The sequence below is a fragment of the Maylandia zebra genome, linkage group LG22 (assembly GCF_041146795.1).
Source record: "Maylandia zebra isolate NMK-2024a linkage group LG22, Mzebra_GT3a, whole genome shotgun sequence".
Classification (NCBI taxonomy): domain Eukaryota; kingdom Metazoa; phylum Chordata; class Actinopteri; order Cichliformes; family Cichlidae; genus Maylandia; species Maylandia zebra.
This window is the reverse complement of record NC_135187.1, coordinates 29879214-29897110: the sequence shown is the minus strand read 5'-3', so window position 1 is coordinate 29897110 and position 17897 is coordinate 29879214. Positions and strand designations below refer to the sequence as shown.

Below are 17897 nucleotides of genomic sequence, written 5' to 3'. Positions count from 1 at the left end.
TGAGAAATATACATTATACGTTTGATATTAAGAATATAATTTCTAGTTAATTTCAAAATACTGTTTTGTTAAAGGTATAGAATATAAAAGTGCGACATTCTAATGCACTTTTTAGTATTTTGGGCTTCCGGCACACTGTAATTACGTAGTTGGGGAGTCGGATAAGCTGGAAGCAACACAGTTTTTTGACAGAGTCTTGCCATGTAAATTAAAAGTTTCAATAAACATCTTTTTTGCAAGAAAAGTACCTGGACTTGCTCGCGTTTCAAATGCATGTTGCCAGACTGACTCCTAAAGGTGGTACAGAAGAGTGAAATAGAGATGGAGTGCCGCCACTACACTTGGTATTGATTCAATGCTAAATACAGGGCCAGTGTTGGAGTCAACCAGTGTTACGTTTCGGTGTGTCAGTGTTTTGTTTTTGCGTGACTGTTATGTATTTCCTGCTTTACTTTGAAAGTCTGTGTTATTTTAGTGTGTTCAGTTTACGTTTTCCCTGTCTCGTCAGTTCTAATTTGCCCCAGCTGTGTTTCCCTCCTGTGGTCCATTCCCTGATTGCTCCTTCTATGTATTTAAGCCTTGTGTGTCAGTTGGTCATGGTCGCGATCTCCCCCGTGTTGTAAATAGTTTGGTGTGTTTGTTGTAAATAAATAGTCTGTTGTAAATAGTTGTGAATGGGTTTGTTAATACTTTCGTCATGGGACCTTCGTTTTGGGATTTTGGTGGAGAGCTTTAGTTTGTTTCTCGTGTGTTTTTTTTTCTTATTTTTATTTTCCTGCGTTGCACCCCGGTTGCCTAGGCCGGGGTGTAACATATGGGGGCTCGTCCGGGATTTCTGTCTTCGCTGGAGGGTCCGGGGACCGCTTCAGCCTCCGTCTGTCTTCGCTGGAGGGCCCGGGGACCGCTTCGGCCGTCTGTCTTCGCTGGAGGGTCCGGGGGCCGCTTCAGCCGTTCGCCGTTGCTGGAGGGTCCGAGGGAGGGACCGCTTCGGCCTCCGTCTGTCCTCGCTGGAGGGTCCGAGGGAGGGACCGCTTCAGCCGTCTGTCTTCGCTGGAGGGCCCGGGGGGCCGCTTCAGCCGTTCGCCGTTGCTGGAGGGTCCGAGGGAGGGACCGCTTCGGCCTCCGTCTGTCTTCGCTGGAGGGCCCGGGGACCGCTCCAGCCTTCATCCGCCTTCGTTGGAGGGTCCGTGGGACCACTCCAGCCTTCGTCGTCTGCTGGAGGGTCAGGGGGACCGCTCCGGCCTCCATCAGTTTCATCTGCCTCCGCTGGAGGGTCCGTGGGACCGCTTCAGTCTTCATTTGCCTTCGCTGGGGGGTCCGAGGGACCGCCTCAGCCTTCGTCGTCTGCTGGAGGGTCCGTGGGACCGCTCCAGCCTTCATCCGCCTTCGCTGGAGGATCCGAGGGACCGCTCCAGCCTTCTGCAGCTGGTGGGCTGCGTGTCCGTGTGTGCAGCTGGTGGGCTGCGTGTCCGTGTGTGCAGCTGGTGGGCTGCTCGTCTGCCTTCGCTGGAGGGTCCGTGGGACCGCTCCAGCCTTCATCCGCCTTCGCTGGAGGGTCCGTGGGACCGCCCCGGCCTTCGTCGTCTGCTGGAGGGTCCGTGGGACCGCTCCAGCCTCCACCAGCCTTCATCCGGTTTTGATCAAACATTTCACTTGGGGTTACATGTTTGATTTTTGGGTAGGGGGAAATGTTACGTTTCGGTGTGTCAGTGTTTTGTTTTTGCGTGACTGTTATGTATTTCCTGCTTTACTTTGAAAGTCTGTGTTATTTTAGTGTGTTCAGTTTACGTTTTCCCTGTCTCGTCAGTTCTAATTTGCCCCAGCTGTGTTTCCCTCCTGTGGTCCATTCCCTGATTGCTCCTTCTATGTATTTAAGCCTTGTGTGTCAGTTGGTCATGGTCGCGATCTCCCCCGTGTTGTAAATAGTTTGGTGTGTTTGTTGTAAATAAATAGTCTGTTGTAAATAGTTGTGAATGGGTTTGTTAATATTTTCGTTTGAGACACCTTCGTTTTGGGATTTTGGTGGAGAGCTTTAGTTTTATTCTCGTGTGTTTTGCCTTATTTTTATTTTCCTGCGTTGCACCCCGGTTGCCTAGGCCGGGGTGTAACAACCAGATTCAACAATTAGTTTTAACTTGGCAAGAACAGTGTAACATGATTTTTGAGCTGAATGTGTTTGTTTGCCTGAAAAACAATTTTTGTGTCAGGTTTTGTTTAAATGGGCGATCTTGTGTCCTTGGGGAAGACACTTCACCCGTTGCCTACTGGTGGGGGTCAGAGTCCACCAGTGTCCGGCAGCCTCGCCTCTGTAAGTGCGCCCCAGGGTGGCTGTAGCTACAATGTAGCTTGCCATCACCAGTGTGTGAATGTGTGCGTGAATGGGTGGATGACTGAATATGTAAAGCGCTTTGGGACCCTTAGGGACTTTAAGGGAAATTAAGTTGACATTTAAAAATCAAGGGTTACCACATTCAGAAATTTCCTTAGTTTATGTTTGATGTATATATTTTTTCAGTTCTACTAAAATATTTTATTTAAAATCTAACAGTTGGCTGAATATATTTAAATGTCTGAATATAATCTGTAGGCACTAGGTCTGCTAAAGTAACAAGTATGATGATCACTTAAACATTGAAAATTAACATTAACTCAATCTAAACATTAAAACATTATTTTCATACCAAAATAAACAGGCTGTTTGGGAAGTATCACAGCCCTTCATTTGTTATTGTTCCAAACTCATTTTTCAGAATTTCACACACAATATGCACAATATAATGACAAAGTGAAAAAATTTTCTTGAAATTCTGGAAGATGTATTAAAAAAAAATCATTAAGTCATGATACCAGCTAAAATCTATCAGTAACTGTAAATCCTGCCACTTAGTGCAAATTAAAATCAGCTGGTTCAGTTCCAACTCGTAAACTATAAAAAAGGTGTCCCATTACCAACGTGTCACACAATCAATCAATCAATCTTTATTTATAAAGCACTTTTCATACAAAAAATGTAGCACAAAGTGCTTTACATAGTTAAAAGCAGCCCACCCCACCCTCCAACTCACTCTCCACACTCTCATTAACATAAATGATGTGAATACACAAATATCAAAGGAGCTTGCAAAGAAAAGCGTCTGGACTTCTTTAAGTTACTTGAAGACGTTTCACCTCTCATCCGTGAAGCTTCTTCAGTTCTAAGGTCAAATGGTGGAGAGTCCCAAAACGTGCGGCTATCCTAAATGGGCGTTCTTAAAGTCAGCAAAGAGGCACAGAAAAGAAGACCAGACACCAGCGAGGGAGGATAAGAAGGACAGACGCAACAGCATTGTCATCCCCTATGTAGCCGGTGTATCAGAAAAATTCAGGAGAGTTTTCTCCAAGCATGACATCCCGGTGCATTTCAGACCCAGCAACACGCTCAGACAAAAAACTGGTTCACCCGAAAGACAAAACGCCAAAACACAGACTTAACAATGTGGTGTATGCTGTACAGTGCAGCGAGGAATGCCCAGACCTCTACATTGGAGAGACCAAACAGCCACTTCACAAGCGCATGGCACAACACAGAAGAGCCACCTCCACAGGACAAGACTCAGCAGTCCATCTGCATCTTAAGGATAAAGGACACTCTTTCGAGGATGCCAATGTTCACATTTTGGACAGAGAGGACAGATGGTTTGAAAGAGGAGTGAAAGAAGCCATCTATGTCCACTGTGAGCGACCATCTTTGAACAGAGGCGGGGGTTTACGACACCAACTCTCTGCCATCTATAATCCAGTTTTGAGATCCCTTCCCAGACGCCTTAACGCCCACTCACATCCTGGGCCATCTGACCTCAGGAATTCGCATGATAAGGTGGGGCCAGGTTTCACAATGAACACACCCGAAACTCTGGCTGATTGGGACCCACACCCAGTTTCACACCTTGGCTCAGGCGATTAGAGGATCATCAGGGGGTCCTTTTGTCCCTCTGTGGGGGGTTACTCCCACTAGGTTTATATCTGGGACTCTCTACCATTTGACCTTAGAACTGAAGAAGCTTCTCGGATGAGAGGTGAAACATCTTCAAGTAACTCAAAGAAGTCCAGACGCTTTTCTTTGCAAGCTCCTTTGACTACGATGACCTGGATGACTGAGAACCTTCACAGACAATACACACATATCCCCCCCCCACACACACACACACAACACACAACACACAACACACACACACACACACGCGCACACTTAAAGAGTAAAAATTGGGCAGGGTTCACATGAGCCAAGTGAGGAAACACTATAACAGGGAGCTGTCTGCACCGGGAGCCGGTCACAGACCACAGCCTCCAGGCTGGGCACACAGCAGAAGGGAGGCAAAGGAGCCCCCCAGCCAGGCTGAGAGGACCCCCAGAGACCCAGCAGCCACGGTCGATCACAGCCCCAGTACAGAGAGACCCCTCCGAGGAAACACTGGAGATAAACAGGGCGTTGTTGGAATGCTACTACGCAAGTAACCCCGGCGGAAGGGGCTACATGAATAGGATGAGGGACCTATGGATTCTTCGATACCCAACATCCACAATGACGGCGAAACAACTAGTAGCTCAGTGTTCCAACATTCGAAAGAAGGGACTGCTCTCACCCCTAGAGATTGACGAGGTACAACACAAATGGAGGCAAGGAGGAGTCAGGACGCCAGGTCAGGGGGGAAATATCATCACCCCCACCCGAGATTGGGTACATAGCCCCAAGTGCGATAGGAGAAGGATCGTTGAGTGCGAGAGGAGCTGACCTGAAAAATAGGATCATGGCCAAGCTTGAAACCTGGATCCCCCGTAGCCGGTTACCAAGATTACGTGAAGTACCCTCAGAAGGTCTGCTAGATGATGTTAATGCAGCACTACGGACAATACCTACAACCACGATTACCGACTCTAACAAGCTGATCTACAATACGGCAGCAGTGATCAGTGAGATGCTTGGCTACAAGTTGAACAGCCACAAGGGGCAGTACCCTCCATGGAGAAGGAGGCTAGAGGGCAAGATCAAAGTAGCACGGAGGGAGGTTAGCCAACTAACGGAGTTGCAGAAAGGTGCGACAAAGAAGGTGCATAAGAAATACAGCAAGCTGTCCATACCTGAGGCCTTGGAAACTGCCAAGCAAAGACTCACAGCCTTGGCCAGTCGCTTGAGGAGGTACACCAGAGAGATAGAAGGCAGGAGAATAAACCAGCTGTTCTCAACAGAACCAGCAAAGGTGTACTCTCAGTGGCAAGGGAACAATAAGAGAACAGCACCACCAAGGCTGGAGACGGAGCAATACTGGAAGAGCATATGGGAGAAGGACGCAACCCATAACGGCAATGCTCAGTGGCTAGTGGATCTGAGGGCAGACCACAGCGACCTCCCTGAACAGGGTCCAGTAACCATCACAGTGGCAGATATCCAAGAAAGGGTCTCCAGTATGAAGAGTTGGACAGCACCAGGGCCCGACATGGTTCACACCTACTGGCTAAAGAAGCTGACTGCACTCCACGAGCGACTGGCAGCACAAATGAATCAGCTGCTTGTTAACGAGAGACACCCGGAATGGCTAACCGAAGGTCGGACGGTCCTGATCCCCAAGGACCCCAAGAAAGGACCGGTCCCCTCCAACTACCGACCAATAACCTGCCTCAGTACTACATGGAAGCTCCTGTCATGCATCATATCGGCTAAGATCAACAGGCACATGGGTCAATACATGAGTGAGACACAGAAAGGAATTGGCAAGAATACCAGAGGCGCAAAACACCAGCTACTGGTAGACAGAACAGTCAGCTGAGACTGCAAGACCAGACTGACCAACCTGTGCACTGCCTGGATTGATTACAAGAAGGCCTATGACTCAATGCCCCACAGCTGGATACTGGAATGCCTAGAATTGTACAAGATCAATGGGACCCTAAGAGCCTTCATCAGGAACTCAATGGGGATGTGGTGTACAACACTAGAGGCCAACTCCAAGCCCATAGCACAAGTCACCATCAAGTGCGGGATCTACCAAGGAGATGCTCTGTCCCCACTGCTGTTCTGCATAGGCCTGAACCCCCTCAGTGAGATCATTAACAAGACTGGCTACGGATACCGACTACGGAACGGAGCAGTTGTCAGCCACCTCCTGTACATGGATGACATCAAGCTGTATGCCAAGAGTGAACGAGACATCGATTCACTGATCCACACTACCAGGCTATACAGCAATGACATTGGAATGTCGTTCGGACTGGAGAAGTGTAGCCGGATGGTAACAAAGAGAGGGAAGGTAGTCAGAACTGAGGGGATTGAACTACCAGAAGGCAACATTGCAGACATAGAGGACAGTTACAAGTAGCTGGGGATCCCGCAGGCGAATGGGAACAATGAAGAGGCCGCTAGAAAAGTTGCAACCACCAAGTACCTGCAGAGGGTCAGGCAAGTCCTGAGGAGTCAGCTGAATGGTAAGAACAAGATCCGGGCCATCAACACGTACGCCCTGCCCGTGATCAGGTACCCTGCTGGGGTAATAGGCTGGCCAAAGGAGGAGATAGAAGCCACTGACATAAAGACAAGAAAGCTCCTTACCATGCATGGAGGGTTTCACCCTAAGTCCAGCACCCTGAGGCTGTACGCTAAGCGGAAGGAAGGGGGCCGGGGACTGGTGAGTGTCAGCACCACAGTCCAGGATGAGACAACGAACATCCAAGAATACATTGGGAAGATGTGCTCAGTGAATACCTCAGGCAGCAGAAACCCAAGAAAGAGGAGGGAGACGAGGAACCATCATGGAAGGACAGGCCCCTGCACGGTATGTACCACCGGCAGATAGAGGGGGTGGCTGATATCCAGAAATCCTACCAGTGGCTGGACAAAGCTGGACTGAAAGACAGCACAGAGGCACTGATCATGGCAGCACAAGAACAAGCTCTGAGTACAAGATCCATAGAGGCTGGGGTCTATCACACCAGGCAAGACCCCAGGTGCAGGCTGTGTAAAGATGCCCCAGAGACAATCCAGCACATAACAGCAGGGTGCAAGATGCTAGCAGGCAAGGCATACATGGAACGCCATAACCAAGTGGCCGGCATAGTGTACAGGAACATCTGTGCCGAGTATAACCTGGAAGTCCCGAGGTCAAAATGGGAGATGCCCCCAAGGGTGGTGGAGAATGACCGAGCTAAGATCTTGTGGGACTTCCAGATACAGACGGACAAAATGGTGGTGGCTAACCAACCGGACATAGTGGTGGTAGACAAACAGAAGAAGACGGCCTTAGTGATCGATGTAGCAGTTCCGAATGACAGCAATATCAGGAAGAAGGAACACGAGAAGCTGGAGAAATACCAAGGGCTCAGAGAAGAGCTCGAGAGGATGTGGAGGGTGAAGGTAACGGTGGTCCCTGTGGTAATCGGAGCACTAGGTGCGGTGACTCCCAAGCTAGGCGAGTGGCTCCAGCAGATCCCGGGAATAACATCGGAGATCTCTGTCCAGAAGAGCGCAGTCCTGGGAACAGCTAAGATACTGCGCAGAACCCTCAAGCTCCCAGGCCTCTGGTAGAGGACCCGAGCTTGAAGGATAAACCGCCCGCAGGGGCGTGCTGGGTGTTATATAAATAAATGTACCACTTGCCAATATGACAACAGCCCCACCAAGGCTGAAGATTTAACAAAAGTGGAAGTGCATATGAGAGAAGGATGCAACCTATAACAACAATGTTCAGTGGCTAGTGGAGCTAAGATCCCAGCAACAGAAATTGTGAAAACTGTACTTAGTGTATTCAATAGAGATGTAGTGAACAACAATACAGGCAAACTTCAAGCCAGTTGCACAAGTTTTATCAAATGTGCCATTTTGCTCTGTCCCCACTGCTGTTCTGCATAAGCTCGAATCCCCTTAGCCAGTTTATTAACAAGCCTGGCTATGGAAACCAACTACAGAATAGTGCAACTGTTATTCAACAACTCAATCTGGATGACATCAAGCTGTATGTAGCCTTTGCCAAAACAAATTGTTTATTTTGATTACTGAAAAAGCGATCTCAGGTCATTATGTTCTTAAATTTTCAAAAGCATATTAATAGTGTCATGAATCGCTGTGTGGCAGGCAAGCAGGAGTGGTGGACCCAAAATGCAGAACTCAGACACGGAAGTGAAACTTAAAGCGCAGCTTTATTGCTGGGAAAAACCTTGTACAAACTAAACTCACCAAAAGAAAACCAAAAGTCAGAACAGAGGAACCAAGGACTGAAACACTGGAAAGAAACACTAAACTGGAGCAGAAGACCAAACACTAGGAACATAGCAGCAGAACACACAGCTAGTTGAGGGTACGACGCGACACTAACACAGAGAAACACAGGGCTTAAATACACAGATGGCAGTAATCAAGGGATGTGAGACAGGAGGGGAACACACCTGGGAGAAATCACAGCTGACGAGGCAGGGGAAACGTAAACTGAGCACACTCACATATGACACAGACCTTCACAATAAAACAGGAAACTCAGACACATGGAACCAGACAAGACATTGAACTAAACAGACAGATTCACAAACAGATGGGGTGACACCATAGACAGACAGAGACACAGACTCAAAGGCAGACCAAAAATAACACAGAACTCAAAAAATAATAATCATCATCATAAACTAGAAAATGATAACCAAAAGCGCTGGGTCACTGACCCAGGACCATGACAAATAGTTAAAATGTAGAGAGAAACTATTTAAAAATTATATCATTTAACCTTTAAGTGGAAAAGTTTGGAATGCACGTGTTTAACGTATGTGATGTGTATTGTTTAGACTCACTGCCTTCTTATTTACATTTTGAAGTGTCCTTTATTATATTGTTTAATTTTATAGGCATGTAATAAAGCTCGTGTGCCCCCAGCCAATCCATAAGAGTTTTAGGTAAAGGGGTGGGATTTGGCGGGGGCTGTGGGGTCTACTGTGTGTGAGAGAGGGAGGAGAGATAAGCTACTGCTATCGAGTGGACATTTGAGTCTGTAAACTAGCAACATGCTGTTACTTTCATGGTTGAAAGTACCTCATATGTGGAGCTGTTGTAACCTACCAAGAGGAGGAGGAGACAGACGTTTTACCAGTGTGATGGAAGCAAAGCTCGTATGGTCTCTTCTGCTGATTTGAGTTTTGAATTTAGTGTGACTGTGGGTTTTGTGTGTCGTGGCTGAACCCTGCTGGTAGCCTTGATGCCCTTTTTCCCATCTGTCCCTTTGAATTGTCTGAAGCTCTGAATATCGATGTTGGCATGCGCCTTTTATTTTATTGGTTGTTTACAAGTGAAGTGGCCACAGTGCACCCCAGCCATGATTTAGGCCTGCAACAAGGGTTTTATTTTTAAGAACGTCTGGGACTGAGTGTGCGTGGGCTACCCGCGCATTTGCGTACATAAGATTTTCTGGAGGAGGACAGACATTTGTTTAGAATTCTTAAAGATGTCGAAGAAGCAAGCTCCTTTAAGCAATTACTTTGGTGTTCCTCCACTTCCAAAGAAATGTCAGAAGGAGTCTGAACCCGCAAAAGAAGCGCGTATTCTCGGAAAAGTGGTTGCAGGAGGTGAGCTGGCTTCAAACAAATGATGAACGCACAGAGAAGTGGGGCAGAATATGCCGTGAAAATCCCACTCTAGCGGACAAAAACAGTGCGTTTTATATGTACGTAAACGCACGTTGCAACTTCTTATCTGGTGCACGTCTTTTATTTTGACAGCGCATGCGCACCTGCGGACCACTTATGTGCACCCCTGATCATAGTGAATGAAATGTAGTGAACACCACTTTATCAGTTCTACATATTAATTTACCACTAAACTCAAATCGTTAGCTTCATAGCATAAGTGCCTAAGTCATTTGACTAAGTCAATGACTTAGTCAATTATGCTATGAAGCTAACGAAATGTTTTTACTTTATTTCGTTTTTTTCTTTCTACTGGGAATCACTCACTAAAGTGAAGTGCATTTCAATTGATATGCTTGTCTTGTTGCTTGTTGATTTATATTTTGGGTTATAAGCATGAACAAGACAATATCAAAAGCAAATTACACCTTTGAGACCCAGGCCCCACTCACAGCTACATGAGACAGGTGTTACATGTATGCCAGGAGTGACATCAATTCTCTTGGATGTACAACAATGACATTGGAATGTCATTCAGACGGAAGAACTGTTGTCAGATGGTAATAAAGAGAGGGAAACTACTCAGAACCAAGGGAATAGCACTACCAGAACCTTGTAGACACTGAGGATAGCCACAAGTACCAGGGACTTCAACAGGCAAATAGGAACCATGAAGAGGCCACTGGAAAAGCTGCAACTCAGCCACCTGAGACATTGTCCTAAGAAGGGAAGGTGACCAAGGTCTATTGAGTGTCACAACCACTGACTAGGATGAAACAAAAGATTCATGAGTACATCAGCAAGATAGACACAACATATTGGTTAGTTATACCAAGTGATAGCAACCTCAGGAAAAAGGAACACGAGAAGCTTGAGATATACCTAGGGCTGAGAAAGGACCTTGAGAAGATCTGGTGGGTGAAGGCAACACAACAGTGATTCAGTGGTAATTGGAACATTGACCCCCAAAGTGGGCAAGTGGCCTCAGTGTCATGAACTCGCTGTGTGCAGGCAGGAATAGGACCCAAAAGCAGACTCCCAGAAGCAGGAAGTGAACTCAAAAAACATGGATTTATTGCTGGAAAAAGGAAAAATCATACAGAACTAAACTGGGGAATTCTAATAATCATTCACACAGGGAAACACAGGGAGAGTCACAAAGCTATGAGGACACGGAACTGAGGGAGATGCGGACATAAATACACAGACGGATCATGAGGGAAGTGAGAACACATGGAAAGCACAGCTGGCATGAATAACCATAAAGAGACAGGGGAAGAGCAAACACAAAATAACGCACACTGACGGGAGACTATCAAAGTATGGAGGAGAGGCAACCGAGAGGGAGCGAGGGAGAGAGAGAACAAAAATGATGGACTAGGGAAATATGAAGGAATAAAACACATGGAGGGGAAACAAGACACAAGGCTCACATTGTATAAACACAGACATTCAGGTGAGACAGAGGACAAAGACACAAGGGGAGATCTAATAAACCATACTGAACAGAATAAGCTAGGAACCATAGAATACAAGTGAACTCAAAAATAATACAGAATCAATCAAAAACCCTGGATTAACGGAGATGTTCGCGCGGCACTGGCGGCACGGAGCACCGCCTTTGCCTCCGCGAACACATCGGACTACAAACACGCACATTACCAACTCCGGAAGACGATCAAAGCAGCCAAACGTGAGTACAGGGACAGGGTGGAGCAACAGTTTGACAACCCTCGGAGTATGTGGCAGGGACTAAACACGATCACAGACTTTAGAGGGAAAACCAGCACACCGCAGACCACGGCCTCTCTGTGTGAGGATCTAAACGTATTCTACGCTAGATTCGACACAGCGAACACCATGAGACCGGACAGTGTGCGCACTGCGGATGACGTCAGTGCGCACACTGTGTCTGAGGAGGATGTGCGGAGGTGCTTCAGGAAGGTGAACGCACGCAAAGCTACTGGTCCGGACGGGATTCCCGGCCTTGTCCTCAAGTCATGCGCGGCTCAGCTGGCTGGAGTGTTCACGCACATCTTCAACCTTTCCCTCTCTCTGTCTGTAGTCCCAGCCTGCTTCAAAATGGCCACCATCGTCCCTGTACCCAAATCCTCCACCATCTCCTCATTGAACGACTGGCGACCTGTAGCCCTGACCCCCATCGTAAGCAAATGCTTCGAGAAGCTGGTCAGGGACTTCATCTGCTCTGCACTACCCGACTCACTGGACCCTCTACAGTTCGCATACCGCCACAACAGGTCCACTGATGATGCCATAGCCCTGACACTACACACTGCCCTGTCACACCTGGAGAAGAGAGACACGTATGTGAGAATGCTGTTTGTAGATTACAGCTCAGCATTCAATACCATCGTTCCCTCGAAGCTGGACAGGATACTGCAGGATCTAGGACTGAGCAGCTCCCTTTGCAGCTGGATCCTTAGCTTCCTGTCTGACAGACGCCAAGTGGTCAGACTGGGCAGCATCACCTCATCCCCCATCACACTGAACACTGGTGCTCCACAGGGGTGTGTACTGAGCCCTCTCCTATACTCACTCTACACCTACGACTGCACAGCCACTAACAACTCCAAAATCATTGTGAAGTTTGCGGACGACACTACAGTGGTGGGTCTTATCACCAATGGTGATGAGACGGCTTACAGGGAGGAGGTCAGCGCCCTGACCCACTGGTGTCAAGACAACCATCTCACCCTCAACGTCGCAAAGACAAAGGAGTTGATAGTGGACTTCCGGAGGTGCAGAGAAGTACACACCCCCATCACCATCAACGGCGCTGCTGTGGAGAGAGTGAGCAGCTTCCGCTTCCTTGGTGTACATCTGGCTGAGGATCTTACGTGGTCAGTACACACAAACAAAACAGTGAAGAAGGCGCAGCAGCGCCTCTTCTTTCTCAGGAGACTGAAAAGATTCGGCATGAGCCCCCGCATCCTCAGGACCTTCTATCACTGTGCCATTGAGAGCATCCTCACTGGATGCATCACCACCTGGTATGGCAACAGCACCGCCTACAACTGCAAAGCTCTCCAGCGAGTAGTGCGGTGCTCTGAACGGATAATTGGAGGTGAGCTTCCCTCCCTCCAAGACATCTACAGGAAGCGCTGCCTGAGGAAAGCGGGGAGGATCATCAAAGACTCCAGTCACCCCAGCCATAGACTGTTCAGACTACTTCCATCAGGAAGGAGGTTCTGCAGCATCCGGTCCCATACCAGCAGACTGAGAGACAGCTTTTTCCATCAGGCCATCAGACTGCTGAACACGTCATAGACACCTCACTTTCACTACTGGAACTTCAACATTATGCACTCCATACTGTACAGTAATGCCACTGTTTTGCACATGTCTCAACTCTGTATATTTTTATAATTTTTATTTATTGTTTACTCTATTTAATTTGTAAAATATGTGTACACACACACACACACACACACACACACACACACACGTAGAAAAATATTTAGTATACACATCCAGAAATGCATATACTATTATATATTGTACATATATTTATTAGTTTCAGATGTAGCCATTCTTGTATTTTGCTTGTTTACATTATTGTATTTTGCACAACTCTGTTGCTTGTGAAGCTCGCACACAAGAATTTCACTCACATGTGCTGTACCAATGTACCTGCACATGTGATGTGACAATAAAAGTGATTTGATTTGATTTGATTTGAATGACCAAAAATGCACAACACCCCCCCCCCCCCACCAAAAAAACAAAAAAATCAAACAAACAAAAAACTGGGTCAAAAGGACCCAGAAACATGACACTTAGGGGATCCCAGGACTGAGAAGTGATTATCAATGATTATCAGTCATGTTCCAGTCTGGAATCTGGCTGTACCACTCAAGGACATTTACAAAGTGGTCAAGAAGTCACTTTTTTGTTATCTTGGTTGCATGCTTAGGGTTGTTGTACTGCTAGAAGAACCTTCACTCCAGTGAGTGCTCTCATTAACGCTAAAACTGTCAGTGAAGATACTACCCATCCCTATTCCTTTTGCAGAATCCCTGTCATCACAGCATTTATGCATAAAGTGCTCTATGGGCTGATTTTCATTAACTCCTCAGTCAGCTTTGTGGTATTCTCCATGTCCTCAATAGGACATGGAGATAATGATGTCTTTTAAGAATGCTATTAGTTAATATATAAAAGAATGAATGAATAAACAAATAAATAGAATGCTCCTAGTGGAAACAATACATTAAATCTTTACTTCAATTTTTTTCCCCAGGTCACTATCTTTGGGTTTGGAGCAGACAGCGGGGGAAGCTGGAGCCATTACTTTGAAATCTTCAAAAACAAAAAATTTAAAACAGGAGCCCATCCAGGAGCAGACGAATATAAAATGATAGAGAAATTACACAAAAAGAAGACAATTGTTTTTTTTAAAGGATGGTAATTTCTTTTTCATGTTTTCATTTCTGTCTTTATCAGTTGCAAATCATCTAACCATAGACCTGTGTTATAAAAATGAATAAGTGATGGTAATTGCCCCCCCCCCCCCCCCCCCCCCCCCCCTTCAAAATAAACACCACTATACACTAACTTTATCTATATTTGACTTTATCACTAGTAACCTTATATACATAGCTGGACTGGCCATTGGGCATACCGGGCATTTGCCCGGTGGGCCGATGGTAATTTTTTGTTTTAAATGGGCCGATGTTTTGTTGTTGTTGTTGTCTTTTTTTCGTAACCGTGTAAACAGTGAAAGGTGGCGGATTGGACAGATGCTGGCAGACATGTAAAATTAACTCAATTGTTTGGTAGTGGCTATGGTGGAGCTTTCACAGATTCAGTAAAATTAGCAAGTACTGGAGGCCAGCAGGTGGATGGGGGAAAGGGGAGGCAGAGGTGGAGAGACCCATGGCAGCCGCCGGTCTGACTGTCAGGTGAAATGAGCTTCAGGTAAGAAGTTATGACCTGCAGTCTATCTGGGTCAGATATAAACCAAGTTTAGTTGTAGTTTGTTTTCGTTGTGCTAACTTTTTACAGTCAGTTACAATAACTCGTACTGTGTACTAGCTAGCATGACAGAGTTTTTATACAGCTGGGTGGGTGCTATATGTTACTGGTGAACTTTATTTTATTCATATGGTTAATTAGTAGAGTTGTCTACCATCCTGTAAAAAACGGAATCCTCTGGTATTCAGAGTTAATATTACGCGTTTCGTATTGAGCTGAAAATAAATGCGATTTGTCCCGTACTTCAGCTACAATAAAGAAAAAGACAAAAAGCTGGAGTTATTCTGTGTCTTTACCCTGTCAGCTGCCTCTTCTTCTCTCATTCTCCCCCCTCCCTCTCCTGCTGCTACTTCAATCATGAAACTGATCAATGATCAGCTGATCAGCGTTTCTGCCTCAAGTCCCGTCTCTCTTGCTTGTTTATCTCCCGCTTTGCGCCAGAAAGAGGAAACTAGCGGAGGTCGCGTTAAACAGCAGAAGCGCCTTTAAACTTGATAAGCTGTTGTTAGAATTTATTTAATATTACTTTCTAGTATCAGCTGATGTTTGTTGGAGCCATAAAAGCTGCTGGTCATGATATCGGTTTGGTTATCTGGTGAGAGGGAAACATGAAGATAAAACCAGGAGATGTCCTTACTGAATCATCAGAGCTGAACAGGTGATGGAGAAACTGGTTTACCTTTTGGCTGACATGAATGAGTTGAAGGAAAGCCATGAACTGCTTCTGAGAGACAACTTACACCAGGATCCTTTTCTATGTAGCTGGCAGCTGTTAACTGTGCAGGGGCGGGTCTACCAAAGTTTTGCCATGGGGCCAGGTAGAGCATTAACAGGGAAAGGGGGGCACAAAGAAATACTTTTCTCTCTTATTCTCATTTAAAATTTCTAGCTTTTAACTAATAATTATCCGAATCTTACAACCAAAGTTTTCATCTGATATCAAATTTATAGAAATCCATTATTGTACATAGTAAGTTTTTTTTCAGGGTCCCAACATAATTTCTTCAGAAGAAAGTACTGTACATGATGCTAGTATCTTCCTACATTTTCTAGATACTGTACTAGTACTTTGTGTAAAATCCTATCAAAAAGTCAGTTAAGTTTTAATCTTTCTCACCTGTCTTTCTGTCGCCTTTCACTTTTAAAAGGTTGCTATGTTAGAAAAAATATTTTGCCCTGCCATGCTGTTTATTGATGTGGTAAATAAATAGTTTATGAAAATATCACTAAATCTGTCATTTATTATTTTTAATATTCAGTAATGATCATGTCTCACCTCTAGTCTTCTCTGTCTTAATTTCAGGTTTCCACCATATGTTGTAGATAGTTCAGGAAGTTAACTCAACCAAGCAGCCTTTGGGTTTTGGCTAAGTACTGTTTAGAATACCAGAATAGGGAGGATGGTGTAGGTTTAAGTTTATTAGATTGATACATATGTACCAACAAGACAGTGCACATCACTGTCACAACAACGTTTGTTTTCATTCTAAGGCTTTATGGTTTTTCCTATAATACCTGGTGGGCCGGTCTCTAGTCAAAATACCCGGGCTGATTTTTTGTCCCAGTCCAGCCCTGCTTATATACATTTTGCCTCCAAAATAATAGAAAATACAATGCAAAATCCAAAGTGCAGTCATAATCCCCTGTAACTTGTTCATGAAAAAAAAAAAGAAAAGTATAGAGGTTTGTTGCTAAAGGGTTATTGAATACATTTGATAGTCATACTGGATACCTTTCAAGTATACCTTTCAAGACAAGTCATACCTTTCCATAATAAAGATTGAACAAGGTTTTAAATAAACAGATGTGCCTGAGAGCAGTGTGTTTGATTTGTGTTCTTTTTCCGAATGCCAATTTTCCATCGATCCATTCTTGCTTATCCTTATCAGGGTTGTGGGGGATTTGGAGCATATGCCAGTTATCATAGGACAAGAGGTGGGGTTAACCCTGGACAGATTGCCAGTCTGTCACAGGGAACAGATAACAGTTTGCACTCGCTTTCACACCTATGGGCAAATTAGAATCACCAGTTAACCTAACCCTATGTATATCTTTTGGGGGAGGAAGCCAGAATACCCAAACAGAACCCAGGCAAATACGGGGAGAACATGCACGAAAGGCCCCAGCTGGATGATGGAATACATATTAGCCACCCATCTTAATCGTTTCTGACATAGATGGACCCTGGAATGTACTTTATATATTTAAGTCACTTAAATTATTAGTTATTTTAGTTATTTTGTATAAGAAAATTGTGTTTGTTGCTTTTATGTGTGTGTGATTATTTGTTATTGCTCGGCTTGTAAGATAACATAGTCATTGCCTCATAACAAGTTTACAATAGAAGGAACATGTTCTCATTTCACGATAATGATAAATGTGGGGGAAGCATACTGACCTTACTTCCAAAGATGAATCTGGGAACTATTAACATAATGCCTTCAGTAGGGTACAACACTAAAAATGTTTATTTTAATAATGCTTTTCAACATATGGTTACACTGTACAGCCCAAAATGTACACCTGAACAATGAAAAGCAATATACCGTATTTTCACGACTATAAGGCGCACATAAAAGTCTTAGATTTTCTTCAAAAAGTGCGGCGCACCCTATAGTGCAGTGCGCCCTGTGTGTGTTGTTGTTGTAAGGAAGACGTAGTAGAGAACACCATGAGAACGCTAAAGGGGGAAGTGTGGGCGTTGATTGTATATTTATGAAGTGCCTTGAGGCGACTTTTGTTGTGATTTGGCGCTATATAAATAAAATTGAATTGAAATTGAATTGAATATAAAAGAACAGGTATGTGCGTTATGCAGAACATCGTTGTTTTAACAACCCTGAAAATGGCAAAGAGACACGCTTATGAAGCACAGTTCAAACTGAAGGCCATCAGCTATGTGGAGAACATGGAAATCGAGCAACCGCGAGAGAATTTAAGATTAATGAATCGATGGTTTGCAAGTGGAGGAAGCTGGAAAACGAGCTCCGACAGGTCAAGAAGACGCAGCTGAGTTTCCGCGGACATAAGGCGAGGTGGCCCGAGTTGGAGGAAAGACTCGAGCAGTAGATCATTGAGCAAAGAACGAGTGGGAGAAGCGTTTCGACGGTCACCATTCGACTAAAAGCAGCAACGCTAGCAGAAGAAATGAAAATTGAACATTTCCAAGGAGGTCCGTCTTGTCTTAAGATGGCGCGGCCACGTCCAGACGCCTTCCTGACCACTCCGCTCCGACTATCTACTTTTCTTGTTTTTTACCTATTTTT

At 45.3% G+C, this 17897-nt stretch overlaps 1 protein-coding gene across 1 annotated transcript in view; it reads left to right on the top strand.

Moving 5' to 3' along the window:
* The window catches only part of LOC101481935 (CMP-N-acetylneuraminate-beta-galactosamide-alpha-2,3-sialyltransferase 1), a 28025-nt gene extending 11578 nt beyond the window's left edge, over nucleotides 1-16447 (top strand). Inside the window, exon 8 of the mRNA XM_076879076.1 lies at nucleotides 13898-16447. Within this exon, the coding sequence (XP_076735191.1) occupies nucleotides 13898-14065 (168 nt within the window). The 3' untranslated portion in view covers nucleotides 14066-16447. The remainder of the gene's footprint in view (nucleotides 1-13897) is intronic.
* Nucleotides 16448-17897: the final 1450 nt, after the last annotated feature.